General features: G+C 49.1%; 1 protein-coding gene across 6 annotated transcripts in view; it reads right to left on the reverse strand.

Annotated features, from left to right (window-relative positions):
• Ankrd11 (ankyrin repeat domain 11) overlaps positions 1-21,182 on the reverse strand; it is a 47,444-nt gene that overhangs the window by 12,567 nt on the left and 13,695 nt on the right. Inside the window, exons 3-12 of one of the 6 annotated variants that reach the window (XM_031341706.1) lie at positions 18,081-18,177; positions 17,456-17,626; positions 17,111-17,314; positions 16,001-16,143; positions 14,088-14,235; positions 7,112-13,647; positions 4,891-4,989; positions 4,678-4,821; positions 2,785-2,877; positions 237-1,260 (exon numbers count right to left, since the gene is read on the reverse strand). In XM_031341706.1, coding sequence (XP_031197566.1) covers positions 1,075-1,260; positions 2,785-2,877; positions 4,678-4,821; positions 4,891-4,989; positions 7,112-13,647; positions 14,088-14,235; positions 16,001-16,143; positions 17,111-17,314; positions 17,456-17,626; positions 18,081-18,177 — 7,821 coding nt within the window. In that variant the 3' untranslated portion in view covers positions 237-1,074. Of the gene's footprint in view, positions 1-236; positions 1,261-2,784; positions 2,878-4,677; positions 4,822-4,890; positions 4,990-7,111; positions 13,648-14,087; positions 14,236-16,000; positions 16,144-17,110; positions 17,315-17,455; positions 17,627-18,080; positions 18,178-21,182 lie in introns of those variants that run through there. The other 5 variants (XM_031341705.1, XM_031341707.1, XM_031341704.1 and 2 more) reach the window with 5 other exon arrangements.

Here is a 21,182-nt window from a genome sequence, read left to right on the forward strand (position 1 = left end):
TCAGAAATCCACCTGCCTCTGCCTCCCAAGTGCTGGGATTAAAGGCGTGCGCCACCACCGCCCTGCTGTCTATCCTTTTTTTTCACAGGCTAAAGGACCACTGGTGAGGCAAGGCTGGCCTCTGCTCTAGTCCTGTGAACAACCATGCAGTTGCAGCCCAGGATTCCAAGTACTTTGATATGTGTGTCAGTTACCCCCCACCCCATAAGAGAGACCTGCTACCTGAAGGGACGGTGCCATGTACAAAGAACATTTTAATTAATTTATTTATTTCTTTACACATAACTGAAAGTGATGTTACAGTACATAAGTTATTTACAACTGTGCAGTAATGTGTTGCAAAATAAATTATCTAGAAGGCAGCAAAAGTACATTGTGAATGTATATAAAACTGTACAGGTTTGCGGATACACTCTATAGGATTATTGGCTCTGTAGTGTTTCAAGTTACGTTCTCAGAAAGAGAAACAAAATGCCCAAGATTAAAGGAAAAATATACAAACCACGTGGATTTGACTCCATTAAAAACACTATCGGAGAGTCCTGGCTGCGTCCCTGTGTCCAGGCAGGCAGCAGCCGGACCCTTGCCGGCACCAGTGTCCAAGCCTGTCCCGGGGACCATGGTGGGACAGCGCTTTCCTGCTTCTCTGACCTGGAGGTCACTGCTTATGCGAGGTGGACGCCTTAGTCTATTTTCCACTAGTTGATCAGAATGGAACGAGGAATTAAAAAACACACTCTGCTCTGCGACTCCTCAAGTGCCCTGTCATCAGCTGGAAGAAAACCCAGAGGGCATGGCTGAGATAGAGCCACCTTGTCTGTGGCCACGGTCTCCTTGTCCCAAGGCCTGGCAAAGCTCTGCAGTGTCTGGGCCTCATGCTCTCCACAGCAACTGGTAAAAAGAGATGCATTCTACCTCACTGGCATCTGGAGGGGGAGACATATGGCAAGGTGCAGTCTCTGGGCTCCTCCCACTTGATAGATGCGGTGCTCCCTCCTCCGCTGCCGGGACTCATTGGCAGCACTGGGCGACCCAAGTGGCCCTTGTTTGTGTCCTGTGACCTTCCTCTGAGTGTCATGCTGGCAATAGTACGAAGTCATCGTTGACGTCAACCATGGGCACATAGAAGGATGGCACCTCATTTACACACAGAGACTTGTGCCCAGCGGGGTCCAGCTCCTGGGCCTTCAGCTGCCACTCCATCCTTTGCACAGCATTGAGGGCTGCAGCCTCATGCTGCTGCCGCATCAGCAAACATGTCTGTGGAACACACAAGGTGAGAGGGATGGCCAGGCCCTGGGCTTCCACCACTGCCTTCAGGCTTCACCACAGGACTGTAAACCCACCCTGGTTCTTAGCTCAGAACCTGGTTTATGCCCTGATGGGGCCCAGGTCCTCCTGGAATCAGCTGTGTGAGGACAGGGCTAGAGACCTGCATCCAGCAGATGAACTTCCCCCCCATTCTGACCATCAGACTGGAGTAACTCAGTCATACTGGAGGTCAACCTTTGGGGGGGTTAGCTCTGCTTTCACTGGTGTGTATGGGTGTGTGTGTGTGTGTGTGTGTGTGTGTGTGTGTGTGTGTGTGTTTTCACAGTAGTAAAGACATTTAAAAGTGTACATAGGGACTAGGATGGAGTGGGACCTGTTTTTTAGGACCAAATGAATCATTTTAATTTAAACATGGCCAGAGAGCCCACCCAGCTCCAAGTTGTTCACGTTATGTGACTGATCCTGAGATAAGGAAGGACAGTTATGAGTATCAAGTAGGCTAGATTATCCCAATGGACACATTGCTCATATATGTAAGTTTTGAATGAGTAAAGTAATTGCTAGGTTAGGTGTGTGATTTCTGAGATTCAATCCTAGGAGCCTACTCAATGAAACTACCAGCTGTCTGTTTCCCACTCCACAGGGAGACAGACAGCTTCCTCTAACCCAGACTTGCATGGACTTCTGAATGAAGAACCTCATTCAACTTCTGCTTCTAAAAGAAACATTGAGGATCTTTTCACTAAGATTTGGCCATTTTATCTCCTTCCTTTTAGGACTGTTTTCTTTGTTATCAAATATGGTCAAACTTGTCTTGTCATAGTCTGTGTCTCCTAGCCAGCATTATGCATAACCTCACCTGGGATGAGGTGTGACCGAGAGGTGACTCTAGGATGAAGTAAGAGAATGGGAGCAGGAGCTCGTGGGAAAATAGAAAACCACCTCAGCTCTGAGCCCTGCTTGTGATAAGCCTCCGGCCTAAGCACAAGGGCTTCTGATTCTCCCAAGGTCTTCTTGGCACCTCTGAATGGATGAAGCTCAATGCAATGCTAATAATGTTCACTAACCAGCTAACTCTGACATCTCACTGTCTACAACATGTATTTGATGACAGCAGTCAGGAGACTCTAGGTTAACTTCCCTGAATGAGAAGAGAAGCATTTATGGGGAAACTGCATAAGAGAGAGATAGGAACTTCTTTTTCTCATCTGTGATTGGCATGCTGGAGTCTGATGCTACCCTATGTTTGACTTTAGCATCTGTAGGTGGTGATTTGCATTCTCCTAGCTGATCTATCTTTTTCTCATCCTCTTGTGTATGCTTTGAGTGTGGAAGGTAGGTTGTGACTGCTTAGGAAGGCTCAGGCTGGGTCCTGCCAGGAGCTGCTCCCTATACCTGGACAGAAGGGAAGACACTACAGACCTAAGAGCTTTGCTAGTGTGGGAACCTCCAAAGCATCCTTTACCCTGGCGGCGGTGTGGCCCCAGGAGAGCATCTGACACAAGCACTCACCTTCATGCGGTCATACTTGTCGTCTACATCCTGTAGCCAGGAGATGAACTGGCGGGCATTGAAGCGGTCTCGCACAGACTTGTTTTCATCCCCCTGTGGGATCAATAGGATGTTCACTAAAGCTCTTGGAACCATGAGGGTGAGACCTTTGATGGTTCTGTCCTTTGTCCATCAGAGAACAGAGGGTGACCTCATCCTAGTAATACGTCTCAACCATCTGTCTGTTCTTGCCCTAGAGTATTCCTAGGTACTGGTAGCCACGGACTGAGCCTTTGATCCACTGAGAGATGGGACGGTTGATATTTTGTAGAGCTGCATGGCAGGGCTGAGTGGGAAGCCACTTTCTTATACATAGAATGTGGTCTCCATTCTACTGGTTTATGTGATCACAGGATCACATAAAGTCAGTAATGATATGCTTTAATTTATTCCCTTTTAGAAGCTCAAAGCAATTTTTCTGCTTTGAAAAGCACAGTTGAGAGTTCTGAGGTGGAAACGGAAGGTCTTGTGTTGACTGGGATCAGTTTCCTTACTGTCTCCCACTATATGGAATGAGGTTTGATTTTCATTACACGTAGCCTTGAGCCAAGTTTTATGTTGCCTCACAAAGGTGGGGGGGCAGGGGCTTAGAGCTGGTATGGATGCTGCTCTTGACACAGTCAGCTGATATGCCTGAATACAGGGCTCAAGGCAAGTTAATATGTTCTGTAATCGTTGGCCCATGACCCTCTGTGGCCAACATTCAGTATGTATCAGGAGGGATGAGGACGATGCAGGTAGGTTATCTCTTGCAAATGTGAAAGCTGGCAGTGTCACTGACCTGGCTTTTCCAGAGGCACTTTTTATTGCTCGAAAGCACAGAAATCTGGATTTAAGTAAAACTTTCAAACAATTATCTGCTTCGGTTTGTTGATGTGAATCAAGAGTTCAAGGCTGGCCCAGGCTACACGAGACTGTCTCTAACAAGAATACCTGTTGTTAACCTGCGCAAAATGGGGAAAATATGTGTGCCCCCTTTCCCCATGTGTAAGAATGTTAATGGACTGAAGAAAGGTTTTAATCCAGGTTTACACAATTATGTTGTACAAGCATGGCACAGGGCCTTGAGAGCTCCTCTTACGAGAACAGACATCACCAGGGTCTCAACAGCCAGGATGGAACAGGTCACAAGCAGCTACATGCTCAACAGGCACACAGCCCAGGAATAAGTAACTGCGATGAGATCTCTACCGAGGACATAATAGTGTGTAAAGAACATGATGACCTGTGTGTGACATCCTGGCAGAGTCACTTTAGGGCAGTTATCTGTCAGACTTAGGGTCTGAATGACGCAGACCAGGAAGAAGTGACAAAGAGCTAAAAAAGGCTGCTGGGAGTTTCCTTGGGGAGATGGCATGACTGTGCTCAGTGACAGGTTGGGGTAGGAATGCAGTTAAGGCACTGGAACACTGCTCTGGCATGTAGTATAGACAGACTCAGTACTGTGGCTCCAACTGCCCTACATAAAACCTAAGAAGGTTTGCTAGGCCTCTGCAGCCTCCCTCACAGGACCCACTTGTCCTGTGGCCCCAATATCTTGTTGCTGCTATTATCACTGAGCCATCATGGTCACTCTCATAGCAGCTCTGGTCACCTGTAGCTCAAGATGGGACTGACATTACCCCTGCAGCCTGGGAAAGGGAGGAGGATGCTATTCATCCTACTTGCACGCATAGTTGCCTCAGAGACTCTTGTAAGGCTTGAGGGCCTTGCCCATGACGTTACTGTGCCTTCTGAGGCAACCTGGGACTAGGTCCCCACAGCATGCCACGAACAGGGCAGAGGCTTGGGTATATGGGACATGTCAGGGAGCAAATGTGAAAGCTGGCACCCACAGCTGGTAGTGTCACTGACCTGGCTTTCCAGAGGCATGTTGTAGACTTCGGAGTCCAGGAGCATTGTGCATGCACTGAATGGTACTGCCTGATTGGCAATGGTCCTGGCTGCCCGGCAATGAACCCGAAGAATTTCTTGCTCACAGGACACAATCAGCTTCTCCTGAAGAAGGAGAGGAACAGGTAAGCTTGAGATCCACGTTGGCAGGCCCCTTGCCCGAGGCTCACTTACCCTCTCAATGCTGTGCTGCAGGCGCAGCTTACCCCGCACAGCCTCCTGCTGCTTGAACAGTTCCTTCAGGGGCTCCGCTAGAGAGGGAGGGGGTGCAATCTGCAAATACAGGGGAAGAGGAGTAAGCCACAACCAGCTTATAAAGATGTGAACATGTTTCAGCCAAGCACCCCACACCCAGAAATTTGCTGAGAGGTGCCTGACGGTTACCTGGAAGCACCACGAGAGCTGCTCGTGATCCCTACAAATAATGTCAGGAAAGGCACAGAGCATCTGGGGGTCAGGTGTACCCACCTATGCCAAAGGAACACTGGGAATGTGGGAGTTCTGAGAGTGAACAGGGTGCATGCAATTGAGGTGTGCATACAGAATCCTGAACCAAGGCTTGGGGTGGGGGTGGTGTGGGGAGAGCAACCAAGCACATTAAAGCAATGAGTAGAATGCATCCCTATGGCCCAATGGAAAGTGTCTCACAGGGTAAGTAAATACACCATAGACAAATGAAGCAGAGGGGAGGGCAGGCGTCTGGTGCCTAGCGAAGTCAGGTTCGTATGGAGTCAGACTTCCAAGGCAGACACAGAGGTAGGGTGAATTATGTATAGGACCCCAGGCAAACAACTTCTGTTGTCTCTTATCACTATACATCAGAGGAGGGTTGGGCAGCACATGTAGTTCCCTGTGAGGCAGGACAGAAGAGAAGTGCTGACACACACAGGTTGGACCTTTCTATACCACACAGGATGCTCTGGGGAAGAGACAGAGACGCCTGGGCAGCAGGCAGTGCTCTAGAGGAACTGTGGCAGGCAGGTTCCATTTGAGGTTTGAATTTAGTCCCAGTCTTTTCACTAAGGTAAGTGGATTACAAAAGGCAGGCAACAACTCAGCAGGGAGGCCTGGATAGCAGCCTCAGTACTCATGACTAAGTGCTCGACAAAGACTCATGCCCACATGGTACAACTCTCACCCAAACATGCCGGGCAATGGTCATCATCCTTATGAGTAGTCTTGGGAAGGCTCGGAGCCCCACCCTTAACAGCTCATACAGACTTCAGTACTTGGGCCAGGAGGATGGCTCAGCAGGTAAAAGCTCCTGATGCCAAACCTATTGACTGGCAGGCAGTGTCTGCAAGCCTCACCTGTCAAATGTCTCAATAAGCTTGTCCTCCAGGATTAAGTTTCCAGTGGGGCAAGGAGACAAGGCAGGACACTTATCACAGGGATGATGAGTACTTAATCCATAAGAAAAGTAGAGTGCTGTGGGAGGGGGCTGTGCGCTCCTGTGGCTTCTGACCTAGTGAAGCTAGCCCCGAGTCTTGCCTGCTTCACTCAAGGGTGTGTGGATGCTAAGAGAGACTAGTGGGGAGACACACAAGAGCACTGACAGAGTCATCACTGTTTCAAAAAGAACAGATGATCCAAGTATTTACTATTACTTTAGTTTTTTTGGAATGTAGTAGGGTATACAACAAAGCTTGTCCCCCGCCCCCCATGTCAGAATTTCAGGCTGGGGAGGGTCTGGGACCTGCAGCTGTGATCAAGCTAGCTGTACTGATATGTTCCAAGGCGAACCAAAGCGAGCCCCAACCTCGTTTCCCATGTGTTTATTTTCTGCCTAGGCAGGGGTCAGCATGGCCATTTCCTTGGGACTACCTTAAACAAACCCTTACACTATAGCATAATGGTGAGTCTCTCCAAGCAAACAAGGCAGCTGTGTAGAAAAGGAAGCTGCATGTAGTATGGCGAAAAGGGATTCCTGAAATGGGACGGCACCATGTGTCAATGTGAAAGAAAAGGCCAGTTCTGAGGAGAAGGTCAGAGGAAGCTGTCTGTATGGCCAAGTGGGATGTGCTATGGGAGGAGCCTGCTGAAGGGATTGAGGACAGCCCCATCAGGCAAAACAGCAGCCACTGATGTTAAATGCCAATGAAGGAGTGGAGGCTTCAGAATGGCAGTGAGACCCAAGAGCCCTGACAGGTGAAGGTGGGAATGGAGAGGGACACAAGGCAGCTGAGGCCTTTCACTGTGAAAGAGACAAAAGAGGCTGCAGAAAAAGGAAAGGGACCATTAGGATTGGAGGTGGGTGTGTATAACCAAGGGCTAGATCGAGGGACTGGACCCTCACACAGGACAAGAATGTCGGTGCCTCTCCTGACTCTCTGCTCATTACTGCCCTGTTGCCTTGCTGCCTGGTGCTTGTGGATACAGATCCCACGGCACTCACCACAGGGATGTGCAGCTTGCTGAGGGGCTTGCCATCCAAGAGGTAGGACCCCGTGTAGGTAACATACTCAGCATAGCACTGGGGTGCCTGCGGAGTGATGCAGCAGAGGATTTTTCGTTTCTCTTCAATCTTCTTCCTGATTTGAAGGTACTCAAAGTAGGGGTTGGACCTGTCACTGTGGTAGGGCTCAATGGCATCTAGTTTTATGGCATCCACAATGGCTGCCAGCGTCTGCTGGATAACCTCCCGAGTCTGCTGTGTGGATGTGTTCAGCTGCTGCTGAAGCTGCTGACTAGACCGTTGGAAGCGCCGCTTGCGGGGATGTTGAGCCTGGGCATCTTCCTCCTCAGAGGCACGGCCCTTGGCTCTAGAGGCTGGGGCAGGCATTGGGTCCTTCTCTGTTGCAGGGATGCCCTGCTTGCTCTGGCTTGCCAGCATCTGGGCACGGTTCCTGGTCATACGCTGAGGAACTTCTTCCACCTTGGGGGTCTTGGGGACCTCGGATGTAGGTTTGGGCTCTGGGTCTGTAGCCTCTGGCTGAGCGTTGCCTGGGGGCCCTTCGGCCACAGCCACAACACAGGTAGCCTCTGCACTGTTATGTGTCTGTGCCAAGCCATCTGTGGTGGGTTCATCAGGTGCACAGCAGGGAGCAGAAGGATCTTCAGCTTCAGTTTCTTCATCGCCACCTCCTGAAGGATGCTGTTCAGGGGGACTGGGTGCTGGCACCAAACTGGAGATTGAGGCTACAGGGGCACTGTCATCTGCCAGGACCTCTGTTTCCACTGTAGCTTCTAGAACTACATCCAGCTTTGGCTCCTCTGAGGGCTCAGGCTCTGTGGAGAGCTGAGGTGATGCTTCCTGAGGAGGTGGGGCTGGAGGTTCCTCAGCTGCTGGGGCAGGGACATCCCCTCCACTAAGAACCCCCGTGGGGCCTGGAGGACTCTCTACTGGAGTAACAGGACTGGCCTCTGCAGCTTCTGCCTCAACATCTGAAGAATCTTTGGCCTGGAGAGGAAGCTCTGGCAGTGAGAAGGGCCCCAGGTCGAGGTCATCCTCAGGGCTGGTAAAGGCTTCATGCCATGATACTGGTTCCACCTGGCTGAGAGTAGATATGCTATGGTTGCTGTCTAGGAAGCTGCCCTCCAGGGGTCCCAGAGCCTCTACCTGAGCCACAGTAGTAACACCTGTAGGTTCAGGGGCTGTGTCTAGGGGTGCATCTGGGTGTGACTTGCAGTTGCTGAAAAATGACTCCAGCCTAGTAGGAGCAGCATAAGGAGCAGCCCCTTCTGCAGCAGAGATGGCCACTGAGATTGCTCCTGTCCCACCATCTTTGACTTCTTCTAGGGCTGGCTCAGGGGCCGGCATAGGGTAAGATCCTGGAGAGACAGGATATGTGGGCTCTGCAGCACTGAAGGGTCCTGTGGTGGTAGAATGGAGGGATTCTCCAGGGCAGAAATGTTTTGGGGATTCTGCAAACCTCTGTGGAGACTTTAGCATAAGCTCAGAGCCAACGGGCCAGCTGACAGGGTTTTCAGAGGCACTAGCAATAAGGTTGGAGGAAAGGGCCTGCTCAGCAGCAGTGTGTGTCCACTCAACAGGTTCCTCAGTAATGACTGTGTTGAAGGGGCCCTCATCTAGAGGCTCCAGATAGCTGGGCTCTGGGGGAAGGATGGCAGCTGTGGCCTGCTGGTCCTCTGTGGCATCCAGAGGTAGGCCTAGATCTGGGGGTAGGGCCCCTTCAATGGCTGGGGTCAACAGTTCACCTCTAGGGGAAGGGGAAGACTTTGGTGGTAGGTTGGAGAAGACGCTGTCTGGAGGTGGTGTGGCACTGACCACAGTTGTTGGTGGACAGTGTAGCGTGTCCACCTTGGGCGAGGGAATACCATAGTCTGGGGAGTAGTACCCAGGAGACAGGCAGGCAAACTTTTCTGCAGGAACGGGTGGCAGAGGAGTTTTCTCTTCCATCAAGTGCTGTACTGGGGAATCAAAACTAGAGGGTGCAGGGACACTCTGTTGCCTGAACAGCTTGTCCCCAACACTGAATTCCTCTTCAGGTGTCCTTCTGATATCCACAGATATCGAGCGATAAAGGTTCGTGGAGATAGGCCTGGTGGGTGTCTGGCCCGCATTTTCTGAAACCACACTGGAAGCCACAGAAAACCTGTCAAAAAAGGGTGGAGAGCAGGCGCTGGTGGATGTGGTGGAGACAGGCATCGAGTGCTGGGAGTCAGTGCAGTCAAACACCAGGTCAGGGTAATCATCAGCACTGCAGGATGGGGTTCTGGGTGTGTGCATCACCTCTTCATAGCTGGGGCATGACACTACTGAGGTGGGTGTGGGTACCCCAGTGGGTCGGCCCTGCTCAGTACGGGGTGAAGCAGGCAGAACCTCCTTCAAGGGCTGTCCAGCCAGCCAGTCTTTGGACTCTGTACCTGGTCCAGAGTGTGGCTTGCTTTCACCAGTGGGCAGCATGGGAGCTGGCTCCTTGACCTTTTTGTCCAGCCCCAGAGCTTTCTTGGAAGGAAAGTCTAGGCTCTTCTTGCGCCCGTCATCCGTGGGCTTCTTCTCTTTGAGCTTGGGGTCTCCAGACCTATGCCGCATCTTCTCGATCTGCTTCATGCGCTCCTTGTGTCGTTTGTGCCGCTCCTCAATCTCAAGATCTTTCTGGGACAGCATCCTCTCAAAACTTGTCATCATGAGGTCACCATCTCCCAGGAGCTTCTCCCGGGGTCGGCTGTCTTTCTTGCTTGAGTCTCTGGATGGCAGAAGCTTGTCGTTCCCATTGCTCATCTTTATGGAGTCGCCCTTTTCTCGCTCTGTGTTCTCCTTAAACTTATCCTTCAGCTTGGTCTCACTGAGCTTCAGGCTTTCATCTCTGGACTTCTCCTTAAAGGAGTTGGGAGGGTTGTCCTTGTCTTTGGCTGTAGGCTTTGGCTCATCCTTGTGATGTCTTAGGAACCCGTCTATATGCTTGTCCCTGTGTTTCTCCTTTTCTTCCCTCCATTTCTCCCTATGCTTCTCTCTCTTCTTCTTCTCCTTTAAGATGCTGATGGTACTCGACCCATATGGCTTTAGTTCTTTTTCTATTTTCTTGGCAGGTTCTCTTTCAGAATCATTTCTGTCTTTCTTTTCTGAAGAGAACAATTCAATAGCCTTATCTAGCTCCTCTTCTATGTCAGCTTTTGTGGTGTAAGAAACCCCATAAGCCTCTGCATCCAGGAAGTCTTTCTCGTACTGGCTGGTGTCCTTCCTGACGCTACTGATGCCATCCTTGTAGTCTTCACTCTTCTCCTTCTTTTCTGCCTTTTCCTTCTTGGCTCTCTCACGCTCATGGCTTTTCTTAGAGGAGGATGAGGAATGCCGGTGCCTTTCCTTCTCTCTCAATTTCTCTGAGAGGCAGGTGCTTTCCCTGGCCTTGTCCTCTGCTGGGGGCTCAGAGAAGGATACTTCCAGGAGTGTGCTCAGGCTGGGCTCCTGGCCATGGTCAGCAAAGCTGTCTGAGGAGACCTCGCTGATCTTATCATTAGAGTCTTCCCGGTAGTCATGCAGAGCCTCCTCCTCCAGCTTCTCCAGCAGGCTCTTCTCCACATCAGGGCCTCGTGAGGACTTTCTCTCCCGGGAGTGCTCCTTCTCTGGCTTCTCCTTGTGTTTACTCTTTGCCTTGTCTTCAACAAAGTGCTTCTTTTCTACCTTTTCGGGGAGCTTCTGTTTGTTTTTCTTTTCTTGGGCAGAGTCAACCGAGACTCTGTCTTTCCTGTCCTTGTATTTCTCTGCACACTCTTTATCTTTCTTTTCTTTATGCTTCTCAAAGATCTTTTCCATTTTTTCCTTCTTGTCCTTTCCCCCTTCCGAAGCTCCTCTGTCCTTCTTCTTTTCCTTGAGCTCTTTGTCTCTTGGCTTTTCTGGGTGCTGCCTGTCAGAAGAGGACTTCCTGTGCCTATCTGCGGGGTGTTCTCTTCCATCCTCCTTCTCCGGGAGGCTCTCCACTCGCTGTGTGTCACCGGCCTCTCCAGCCTTGAAGCTGCTGGCCACGCACTCCTCCTTCTCGTCCTCGCTCTCATCTGTAAATATGTCTGCGATATACCAGCTCTTCTCCTTTCCCTTCCTGTCGTCCTTCCTCTCTGAGAAGTCCTCGGAGATGATGCTAGAGAACACCTTCTCTTTCTTCTCTCTCAGTTGGTCAAAGGATGCTTTTCTGTCTTTGCTGTGCATGTCTTTATGCTTTTCCTTGCCATCTTTCTTCTCTTTAAAGCATTTTTCAAATTCTTTGTCTTTCTGACACTTCTCGAGGATAGACTTTTCGCTTCTCTCTCTCTCACTGGACTTATCTTTGTACTTCTCTGCCCTGCCCTTTTCCTTCCTCTCCTTTTCTAGGGCATCCTTTTTCTCTTTTTCCCGTGCTGCATGGGGCCGTTCCCAGGGCTCCAGGTTCTTGGGGAAGTCACAGTCTGACTTGTCCTTGAAAGCGCTCTCACACCCGCACTCCTTTAGGTCCTCCCTGTGCATCTCTTCAGACCGAATCCGCCCATCCCTCCGCTCCCGGGAGCCCTCTAGGGTATCCCTCCTGTCCCGGCCCCCTTCTGCAGACTCTCGCCTTTTCTTGTCTTTCTCAGAGAGATAGCTGGGGATGCTTTTATGCTTTTCTGTTTGGTCTCTCCTTTTCTCAGAATTCTTGTCCAGACAGTCCCTGTCCCTCTTTCGGAAGAAGGAGTCTCTGAAATCCCGCTTCTCCCGGGTTTTGCTGTCGCGCTTCTTTTCCTTATTGTCTTCTTTGACAGTTTCCAAGATAAGCTTGGCCACCGAGTCACTCTTGATGTCTCTATAGTCTGTCACTGAGTCCCAGCTGTCCTCTCCTTTGAAATCAAAAGAGGAATCAGACAGGTCAGAAAACCACCTCTCTTGTTGATCATCAGAGAGGCTGAACTTGGTGTCCTCATGGTCCAAAAACTGACTTTTGTTACAATAGTCATCAAAAGCAGTGTCCTCCCTGTACAGCTTTTCCTTTTTGAGTTTCTCTTTGTCCTCTTTGAAGGCCTTTTCCTTCTCCTTGGAGACCTTGTCCTCTTTCATGTCGTTCTTCTTTTCTAGTTTGGAAGGTCGGTCTTTGGACTTTTTCTTCCTTTCCTCTTTGTACAGTCTCAGTTTTTCTTCCTTAGGAGACTTGTCCTTTGTGGCCCTCTCCCTCTCTGTTTTACTGGGACGGTCTTTCTCTTCCCGGAAAGCTCTGCTGATGTCTTTGTTCGCATCCTTGATCCTCTTCAGCACTTTCTCGTCCTTAAAGAGCCACTCTTTATCCTCCGGCTTCAGCTTACCAAGTTTATCTTCTTTCTTAAAATGGTCTCTGTCGTGTTTCAATACTTTCAACTTATTTTCAGTGGAAATGTCATTCTCTAAAAGGATGGCCTTATCTGACTTTTGCTTGGAGTCCTCATATTCGTATGTAAAGCTTTTCAGTTTAAGTTCTTGGCTGACGGAACATTGTCCTTTCTCCTTGTTTTTGTGTTTGTGTTTTGTTTTGTGTTTTTTGACTACTTTCCCTTCCTTGTCTAGCTTGGGGACAGCTCCATCTGTACAGGGGTGGAAGGAGCTTCTCTTCTCTGGTGGCACGCTCTGCAGGCCACCCCTTTTTCGGTGTTCCTGCTTCCTCCTTGTAGGCTTCAGAGATTCCACACTGGAGCCCTCGGAGGAGCAGTCAGACTCACTGGTCAGTCCCGTCCTTGAGGAGTCTGCTGACAAAGAACTCACCTCAGACCAGGCTGGAGAAGAAACGGTTTTCCAGTTGTCAGTGCGCCAGTGCTTAGTGTGCTGCTCAGTGTGGCCAGAGCTGTGTTTCTGGGCCACAGCACTACCATGCGATGAGGTGGAGGAGGCAGACAGTGAGCTGAACAGGGAAGGGTCCTTCAGCACCAGCGGGGACCCCTTGAGGCAGCTTGAGCTCCCCACAGAGTCCCCGTCATCCTCCTCACTCTCTGAGGACTCACTCTCTGACCCAGAGGAACAGAACTTGTCACTCCTCTTCCCAAACCGAACTTCTTTCCCTTTCGTTTCTTTCTTTCGCTTCTTTTTCAATTTATTTTTTTCTTTTTGCTGCCTAGAACTAGAAGACTCTCGTGCCTTACTACTAGGTAGCATTGTGTGTGCTGACAACCTCAGTTTCTCTCCAGCCCCTATGGAAACACTCACATCCTCCTCATCTGATGTGTCTGACAGGATGCGATGGGCTGCCTTCTTTGGTGCAAGCGTGTTGTTTTTTGAGTAACTCTTCACTTCCATTTTGGGTATTGAAACGAAGCTGTTGGACTTAGCTTCTTTCCTATAGTCTTTCTTCAGCAGGTGCTTGTCATCCACTGGAGGGACCCTGTCCTGCTCGTCATCCTCATCAAACTCATACTCGTCCTTGACAGGGGTCACCGTTTTCTGGGGCTCTGGGTTCTTAGCCTTAAGCTTGAGGCCTTTCTCAAACTCAGAGTCTGTGTTATTGCCATCGACGGAGCTAGAAGGTGCAAAAGATGGGGCGTCCTCTTCTTCAGAGCTCTCTGTTGGGAACAGGAAGAGAGATGTCAGGCAGGCGAGCACCATTTCCCTACCATCAGTTAAAGATGCTCTGCACCTGTGGTGGGAACAGGCCTCCCGCAGGCATGGGTGCCCAGGAGGGGAAGCTGGACGGCTCTGCTTCTGAAGAAGCACTTTACTTTAGTCACATCTGAGGCCAACCACAGGCAGAAGAAACCCACAGGGCTTTGTGAGAGACAAGGCTGGTATCTCAGCAGACAGAGTACAGGCATCTTGGCAGTGAGGTACCCTGGCAGAACTCCTGTATCTGGAAGTTCCTGAAGGCGCCAGCCACCTGAGGAGGCTTGTAGACCCTGTGTTGCAATCTGCAGGGGAATACCATATGTAGACACTGCATGGTGCTCCCTCACCAGGCAGTACAAAGCCCCACCCACCCACTACATGGTCTGCTGGACTGGCTTACCAGTAGAGCTCTCCTCACTGGAAGTGTATGTGCCTTTGCCTAACAGGAGATTCACCATCGTTGGGGAATTGGCTACTTTCAACGGTGTCTCGCCTTTTCTGTTGCTTTGTTGAGGATTTCCGCCATACCGTAACAACAACTTCACCACCTACAAAACATTAATACTGATATTAACAGACTGTTTGAAAAATAGTGTTGCCCTGCCATGTCTGTAGAAGGCAGCAAACAGCCCATTCTAACCCCAGTTGTGCAGAGCCATAAGTGTCTAGCAAGGCTGTGTGTTTTTCTGAGGGGCTGCACAGGGCAGGTCCCCTTGAGAAGCAGGTCATGTCCAGTTCTCTCCTGCTCTCCTTGATGTACTACCTCTTCCCCAATCTTCTCACGCAGCTCCCCTTCCCAAGAGAGAGCTGGTCAGCAGTACAGGTCCCAAAGATGGGCACATAGGGGACTGGGGGATGGGAAATAGAGAAAACAAAGACCACATTTCTGTAAGCTGGTTTATTTATTTTCATTTACATTGGAAAATAAGATAACTCCTTCCTTGCTTGATTTTACATGCATAAAGATGGTTACATGGGTGACAGAAACATTCAAGGTGACATTTCAACAGCTCTATTCAGTCATTTATCAGCATATGCCTGAAACAGTAACTGACTCTACTCCAGTGCAAACATCCAGTTTCAATCTATCCTCAACTTCAGTTCAAGCTTTAACACATAACTCTTGTCACTCACAAACTGTTTCCAGTTCAAGGGATCATCACCACGAAGAGTTTTTAGCACATGATTCTCTACTGCTGTTGTAACAAATCACTGCAGCCTGCCTTACAACGGAGGGAATCAGTCTCACTGGCTTGGCTTACATCGCGGCGCAGATAAAGCTGGCTCGTTCCTTCAGTGTGTGGGTTGTTGTCAGAATTTGGTTCCTGCAGTGCTGGGACCAAAGACCTATTCCTGCTGTCTGTTGTCAGTGGTCAGTACCTTCTGTGACTTTCCCCTAGGGCCAGCAAAACAGGCCGTGTTTTTACCCAGCCTACTATCTCTCTCTCTCCTTTATCTATCTCCCTCTTCCTTTCATGGAAGAAAAAGTTGCCTTTAGGACTACACCATACATTCATTTTCTCCTGAGAGGCCACTGTTCTTTTGCTCAGCTTACTGTATTCCTATTTGTGACATTTTACATAATTAAAGAAAAAAGTTAAAACTCATAGAATAGTGGCTCTTCCCTCCCAGTTTTATCACTGGCCAGTTCAGACAGCTTTTCCCAAACTACACACCTTCCATGGTATTCTTTTACAAGTCTCAGACATTGCATAAACCCTTTCAGTATGTTTTTCTAAAAGGGCTCTTAAAAGCCAGCAAGCAAATGAACAATCACGTCATTATCTCAATATTATATCTAAGAATTTAATGTGTGTGTGTGTGTGTGGTCATTCAATGATTCACTGTGCACCATTGGGTTCTTGAGATCTGTAAGTTCTGGTAGAACCAGGCAGGAGCTGCTTTTTAGCACTATTGACTTGGGCAGATGTTCTCATCCTTACCAAGCTTACTGTTCTGTTTGTAGCTAGAACAAAGGGAGTCTAATAGTGAATCCACTTCTGCAACCCATTCTCTTGCAAGAAAGGAGGTATGTCTGGCATGTCTCAGGGCCTTCCCTGAGACATGCTGTTTGCTAGTCATCAAAACTGAGAGGTTATCTAGGTACTGGCCTAGGGCAGAAGGAACAGCTAGGTCTTATGGAAAGGGGATGGGGTGGGGGGCAACAGGGGACAGCAACGATGACAACACAAAACTCACTTCCCAGTATCAGAAAATGTGAAAACTTAGCTAGGACAGAGAAACATGAAGCTGTAGAATAGTCCAGAAGTTAAGGACAGAGCAGCCACTGGAGGGCTGCAGGGAGATGCCAACCTTGTAGTGCCCGTTGTTGGCGGCATCGTGCAAAGGCGTGTCATCATCCAGGCCCTTGGTGTTCACCTCTGCACCAGCGGCTAACAGCTGCTTGGCAATGTCGTAATAGCCCCGGTTACACGCCTCGTGCAGTGCAGTCCAGCCTGAAAACAGAAACTTGGGGTATTTGTTATGTAATCCCTGAAAGCTTTACTCCTGCCTAAGCTGTGTGTGTGTGCGCACGCTGCTCTTCCCTAAGGAGTGGCCATCTGGGCAAGTAGGTTCCACCCAAAGAAGGCATCTTTAAAAAACAAAACAATTGTGGCACTTTGCATAACGAATATCTAACCTGCTAACTTTGCAGATTTATAACTTGTGGAAATAACTAGACATGGGCAGAAAGTGTGTGTACAGGTTAACAGTCAGAAAATGAAAACTTATGCTATATTATATTAGACAGAATCAAACAATCATGAACTAGGCAGCAGGGAAATCTAAGGTTCAGCACAAAGTTGAGTTTGAGTGAATCCTCCTCACCCTCCTCTCTCTCTCTGAGACAGAATTTCACACATGTATATGATGTATCCTGGTCATATCCCCAGCCTCTAGTAGTCTCTGCAATGTGAACACATAGTTTTCCTACTGTGCTGCATCATGGTGGGGGAGCACATTTTCAAAAGGCAGCCAAGTGCTCTAATCACAAAACCACCCAATTTTAAAAGCCTTGCCCTATATATCACATCTGAGGGGGGTGGCTCCACTTATCCCTAGTCCAACCTCTGTAGGAAACAGCAAGTGTACTCAGTCTGCAGCACTTGCAGAGTGGCCTCTGCTGGACCATTTTAAATCACTAGTGCAAGACCTCCTGACCTTGTGGTAGACACATGGAAGGAAATATTTAAAGACTCCCCTCACCACCAAAATAAGAAAAAGCAAATTAAGATCCTGAAATACTTTTCCAGAGACACTAATTTAGCAGCAAATCATACGGTGTGGATGTCAATCAGTACAAAAACCAACCATACTCCACAAACACACTTCTTCCTATGTTCTGGGACCAGGGGCAAGGGGCCTACCCTCAGGTCTGATCCCTGCCAGGAAGTAAGTTGCTCAGGAGAAGCAAAGACCTACCTGCAAAGTCCTTGACGTTCACATCTGCGCCCTCACTGATGAGCTCCTTGATGCGCCGGGCATCACCTCGGATAGCTGCTCGGTGCAGGCGTGTCTCTCCTCGTTCATTTCTCTTGTTTACCTTATCTTTGGTTTTTGAGGCAGAGTTGGGGGTTCCCTTCTGACACACTGTAGACTGGGAAGGGTGCTTTGGTGTTGTGTCTACTGCAGGCCAAGGAGGAAACAGGCGGGGCATTACAGAAGGCAGCTTTGTTTCATGGGAACCTCAAGACCCAACCATTTTCATTATGGAAAGGGGATCCCCAAAGGACCCACTGCCTCCCTCCCTCAGGTGCCTATGCTCACCTGGACTATTTGCAGACTCCTCAGCAGTCATCTGCATGAGCAGAGCCACCTGCTGACGCTCAGAGAGAGGGTATCCAGCTCGGATCCCAGACAGCCCCATGCCGAACAACAGCCCGGACTTTCGGGCAACAGGCTCCTTCTTGATCCTCTTCCGCTCAGGACCCTGCTTCTCTGTGTGGCAGGTGAGGGAGAAAGGGAGGGGAGACTTCATGCCCAATCCTCAAAGCCAGAATTTTAACTAATGTTACAGAGCCCCTTCATTCCACCCAATGCTTACAGAGCAACAAGGAAGGCCTATGGAGGGGAAGTGACCGTGCTGCGAGCACTGGCATCACCCCACTCTGTGAGCAGTAGCTGTGAGAGACACAGTGTAACACCCTGTTGTCAGCCCATCAGGTAAGTCTCGGTCTCCACAAACCACTTGCTCCCTACAGGCGCCACACACGGAGGCAGTAGGATGGTTCAATATCACTGGCCTGGCCCACACGGGACAGGTAGCTATTATTAGATGTGTCTGCAGTTAAACTCCTTCCCAGCCCTCCTCCAAACAAACAGTGCACATATAAAATGGCAGACACAGTTTAATATATGTAAATAAATCAAGGCCAACTTGTCAGTACTGTACCTTTCTTCTTGCTTCTAGGAACCTCCATTTCATGCCATGGTGCTTCGAGGACCGTACCAGCCTTGCAGTACCACAACATGGACTGAGCTGGAGGCATCTAAAGGCATCAACACAGAGCACTAACAAGAACGATGTAACAGCTCAGCTGTTCCATCTTAACCGCTCCTAACAAGCAGGCCCTGGGCGCCTCTGACCGGTGACAAAATGGCCTGCCAACCTCTACTGGAAGACTGTGCTGCTGCTCTTAAGAGGTGGGATATGGAGAAAGATGCCCCAGTCCATGAATTGGGAACATAAAGGCTCTCACTCTGAATCTTGCCTAGCTGCACCTGTCTTGTAGCTAGAGGGATTCAAGGTTCCCCAGGCCACAGGGTACAAGCTACATAGCTTGGGGATGGTACTTGTAGGACTTTTCTTCCATTCCATTCAAGAAACTCTCTGCAGGAATGAACTGGCTTCTGAAAGCAGTGTCTGCCTGCCTCTAGAGCAGGAGACAACTCTAAGAAAGCAGCCTTAGGTAACCACACGATGTCTGTCAGCTCTGTCAGTTCTTTCCCTCTCTTCCAGTTAGTGTCTTCAGGCCCCAAGCCTCCAACACTTTCCTACTGAGTGTTCTGACAAACTGTTAGCTCTTTACAAGTATGTCAAGAGTGCCTTCGTGGCTTGGTGACTTAAAAGATTTTTAATGTTACAAGCCTGTAGGCAGTGACGTGCACCTGTTTAACAATTCATGGTAAAACTCCCCCTAAACACTTTAGGCTACCAGCAGCTAGTTTTAAGCCATCATATACAAATATGAGAAAATAAAAATTAATGAGAACAGAGTCTCAGAAAACCATGCCACCCTCAAAAAATACTACACATTGTATGACATACTCCTGTCGGTTACATTTGCTACTTACACTAACAATTCTAAGCCGTCAGCTCTGCTTCTGTTCAGTATATGGCTGGTACAGTGCAGGGTAGTGTGTCTTCACATCATAAAGCACACTTTTTATTTTTTTTAAGTTTGGCACTATACTGAGTCTCAAATGAGCCTCCCAACCCTGTCAACTAAGTTAGAGGTGGTGTTATAGCTTTGTTTGTTTAAAACAGGGTCTCATATAGCCTAGGGTATAATGCCCCATCCTCCTGCTTCCACCCCCACAAGGGCCAGTATTTTAACGCATGCACTAACATATTGATATGCTTGTTTTTGTTTCAGATAGCGTCTTACCACTAAGACACGGCTAACTTTGAATTCACTATGCAGACCAGGCTAACTTTAAACTAAAGAGATCAGCCTGCCTCTGCCTCCTGAGATTAAAGGAGTTTTGCTACCATGCCAGGCCACATACTTGTTAATTTAAAGAAAACAAAGGAACCTAGTAAAAATGTAGCAGACTGGCAGCCTTGAGGCACCTGTACGCTCTAGCAGGTCATTCAAAGGCTCGAGGCTGAGACACTACCACTTGGTCTTGGCTGTTCCTTGTAGGGAAAACTAAGAGCAGCACACAAGACCTGTTTGCTTATCCTGCAGAACATCTGTTGCCAAGCAGCCATCCCTGCAGCCCACTGACTACTGGCTCTTGCTCATCCAGGGAGGATTTTACCTCCTCTTAAAGATGATCAGGTTCATGCAACACCATGAAAACATCATCCTGCTCCCCTCCCACTGAACAGTAACTTCTCACATAGCCGCAACAGCTTAAACTTTATCAGGCTTACTTGTCTAAATGGGAGTGGGTGGGAATGGTTCTGAAATGTGCTTTCCACAAGTCTCTTCACTGCAACAACTGATACTCACAACTATCAAATTTCACTCCCCAGCCTCATGCCTGAGTGCTTACCAGACTGAGATACTATATCAGGCTTCAGGGTAAAAGAAGCCCCCCAAAGGACACTGAAAGTTCTGTGTCCAAAACTGTTTGGGCTATCTGATATGGGCCTGTACCCCTGACAGCACCATCAGATGCTGAAAAGCCTGGCAGTATAGAGGGTGACCCAGCTCCATACCCACTTTTTCACAGTTACATACTGTCTGCTATACCACTTAAGTAGATCACTAAGACCTCCAAGGTGACACTAAGTCTATGACACAGTTTAATGAGTGGCAGGTAGGGTCACAGGTATGCTGGAACCCACAGAAGGGCAGCAGGGAAGGCTGTCCAACTGGATCCAATAGTCCCCCCTTTAAAAATGTGCTGTTTAGTCTTTGCTTTGGGTACATTGAGAACAGGAGAGGGATGGACCCACAGACCTACCACCACCTCGGCTGTGGCAGTTGGGTTCTCTTAGGCAGAGACAAGGAATGTGATGATACTCTGCAGGATCTTCCTTTGTACCCACTTGTCTCATACCAGTTGTTTTATCACACAGCACAGGAAGGCACCAGGCCTGGATGCTCACTCTTTGACCTTCACCTGTCACTGTTGGTGTGGCTCAAAGGAGAATAGACACAGCTGCACTGGTAGGCTGTTCTGACTGCCTGCCTCCGCCATTGCACCCATTGTAGGAAAGGCAGTGAGGACAGAGTAATGCTTTCCCAGGAACAGATTCCTTGACTACAAGGCCAACAAACCCAGCTCCTGGCTGCTGGGGTGGCAGAGGCCTATGGCTCTACAGATGCTCTTCAATAATGTCTTTTCTGTTCACCTGATGTTGATACATCCTCAGTAAACACTACAGCAAATGCTCATACCGATTCTTACTCTTCTCTTGCTTACAGCTCATTGCATCAGCTCTCCTGTGCCTGCCTCCTCTCCCTGGATCCATTACCCTTCTTCTCTTCTCTCACCTCTTTCATATTTTCTATTTCAATCATGTCTCAGTTCAGGAGATGTCTTCAGCTACAATGAATTTACTGACTGTTCTGTCAGTGTTTGTGTGTGCAGGTGTGTATCAGAGTATGTCAAAGGTTAACCTTGGGTGTCCTTTCTCAGGCATACTCGTCTCTATCTTTTGGGGGAACAGGGACTCTCACTGGCCCGAGGAGATTTTGCCAAGTAGACAGGGCTGGCTAGCCAGTGAGTTCCCAGATATCCACTTGTCTTTTGGAAGGCTTTGTTCCCTGTAGTCTGTAATCCTGACAAAGGAGTTCTGGCATCCAGGAACCTGGGTAAT

The sequence above is a fragment of the Mastomys coucha genome, unplaced genomic scaffold, assembly GCF_008632895.1.
Source record: "Mastomys coucha isolate ucsf_1 unplaced genomic scaffold, UCSF_Mcou_1 pScaffold22, whole genome shotgun sequence".
Taxonomy (NCBI): domain Eukaryota; kingdom Metazoa; phylum Chordata; class Mammalia; order Rodentia; family Muridae; genus Mastomys; species Mastomys coucha.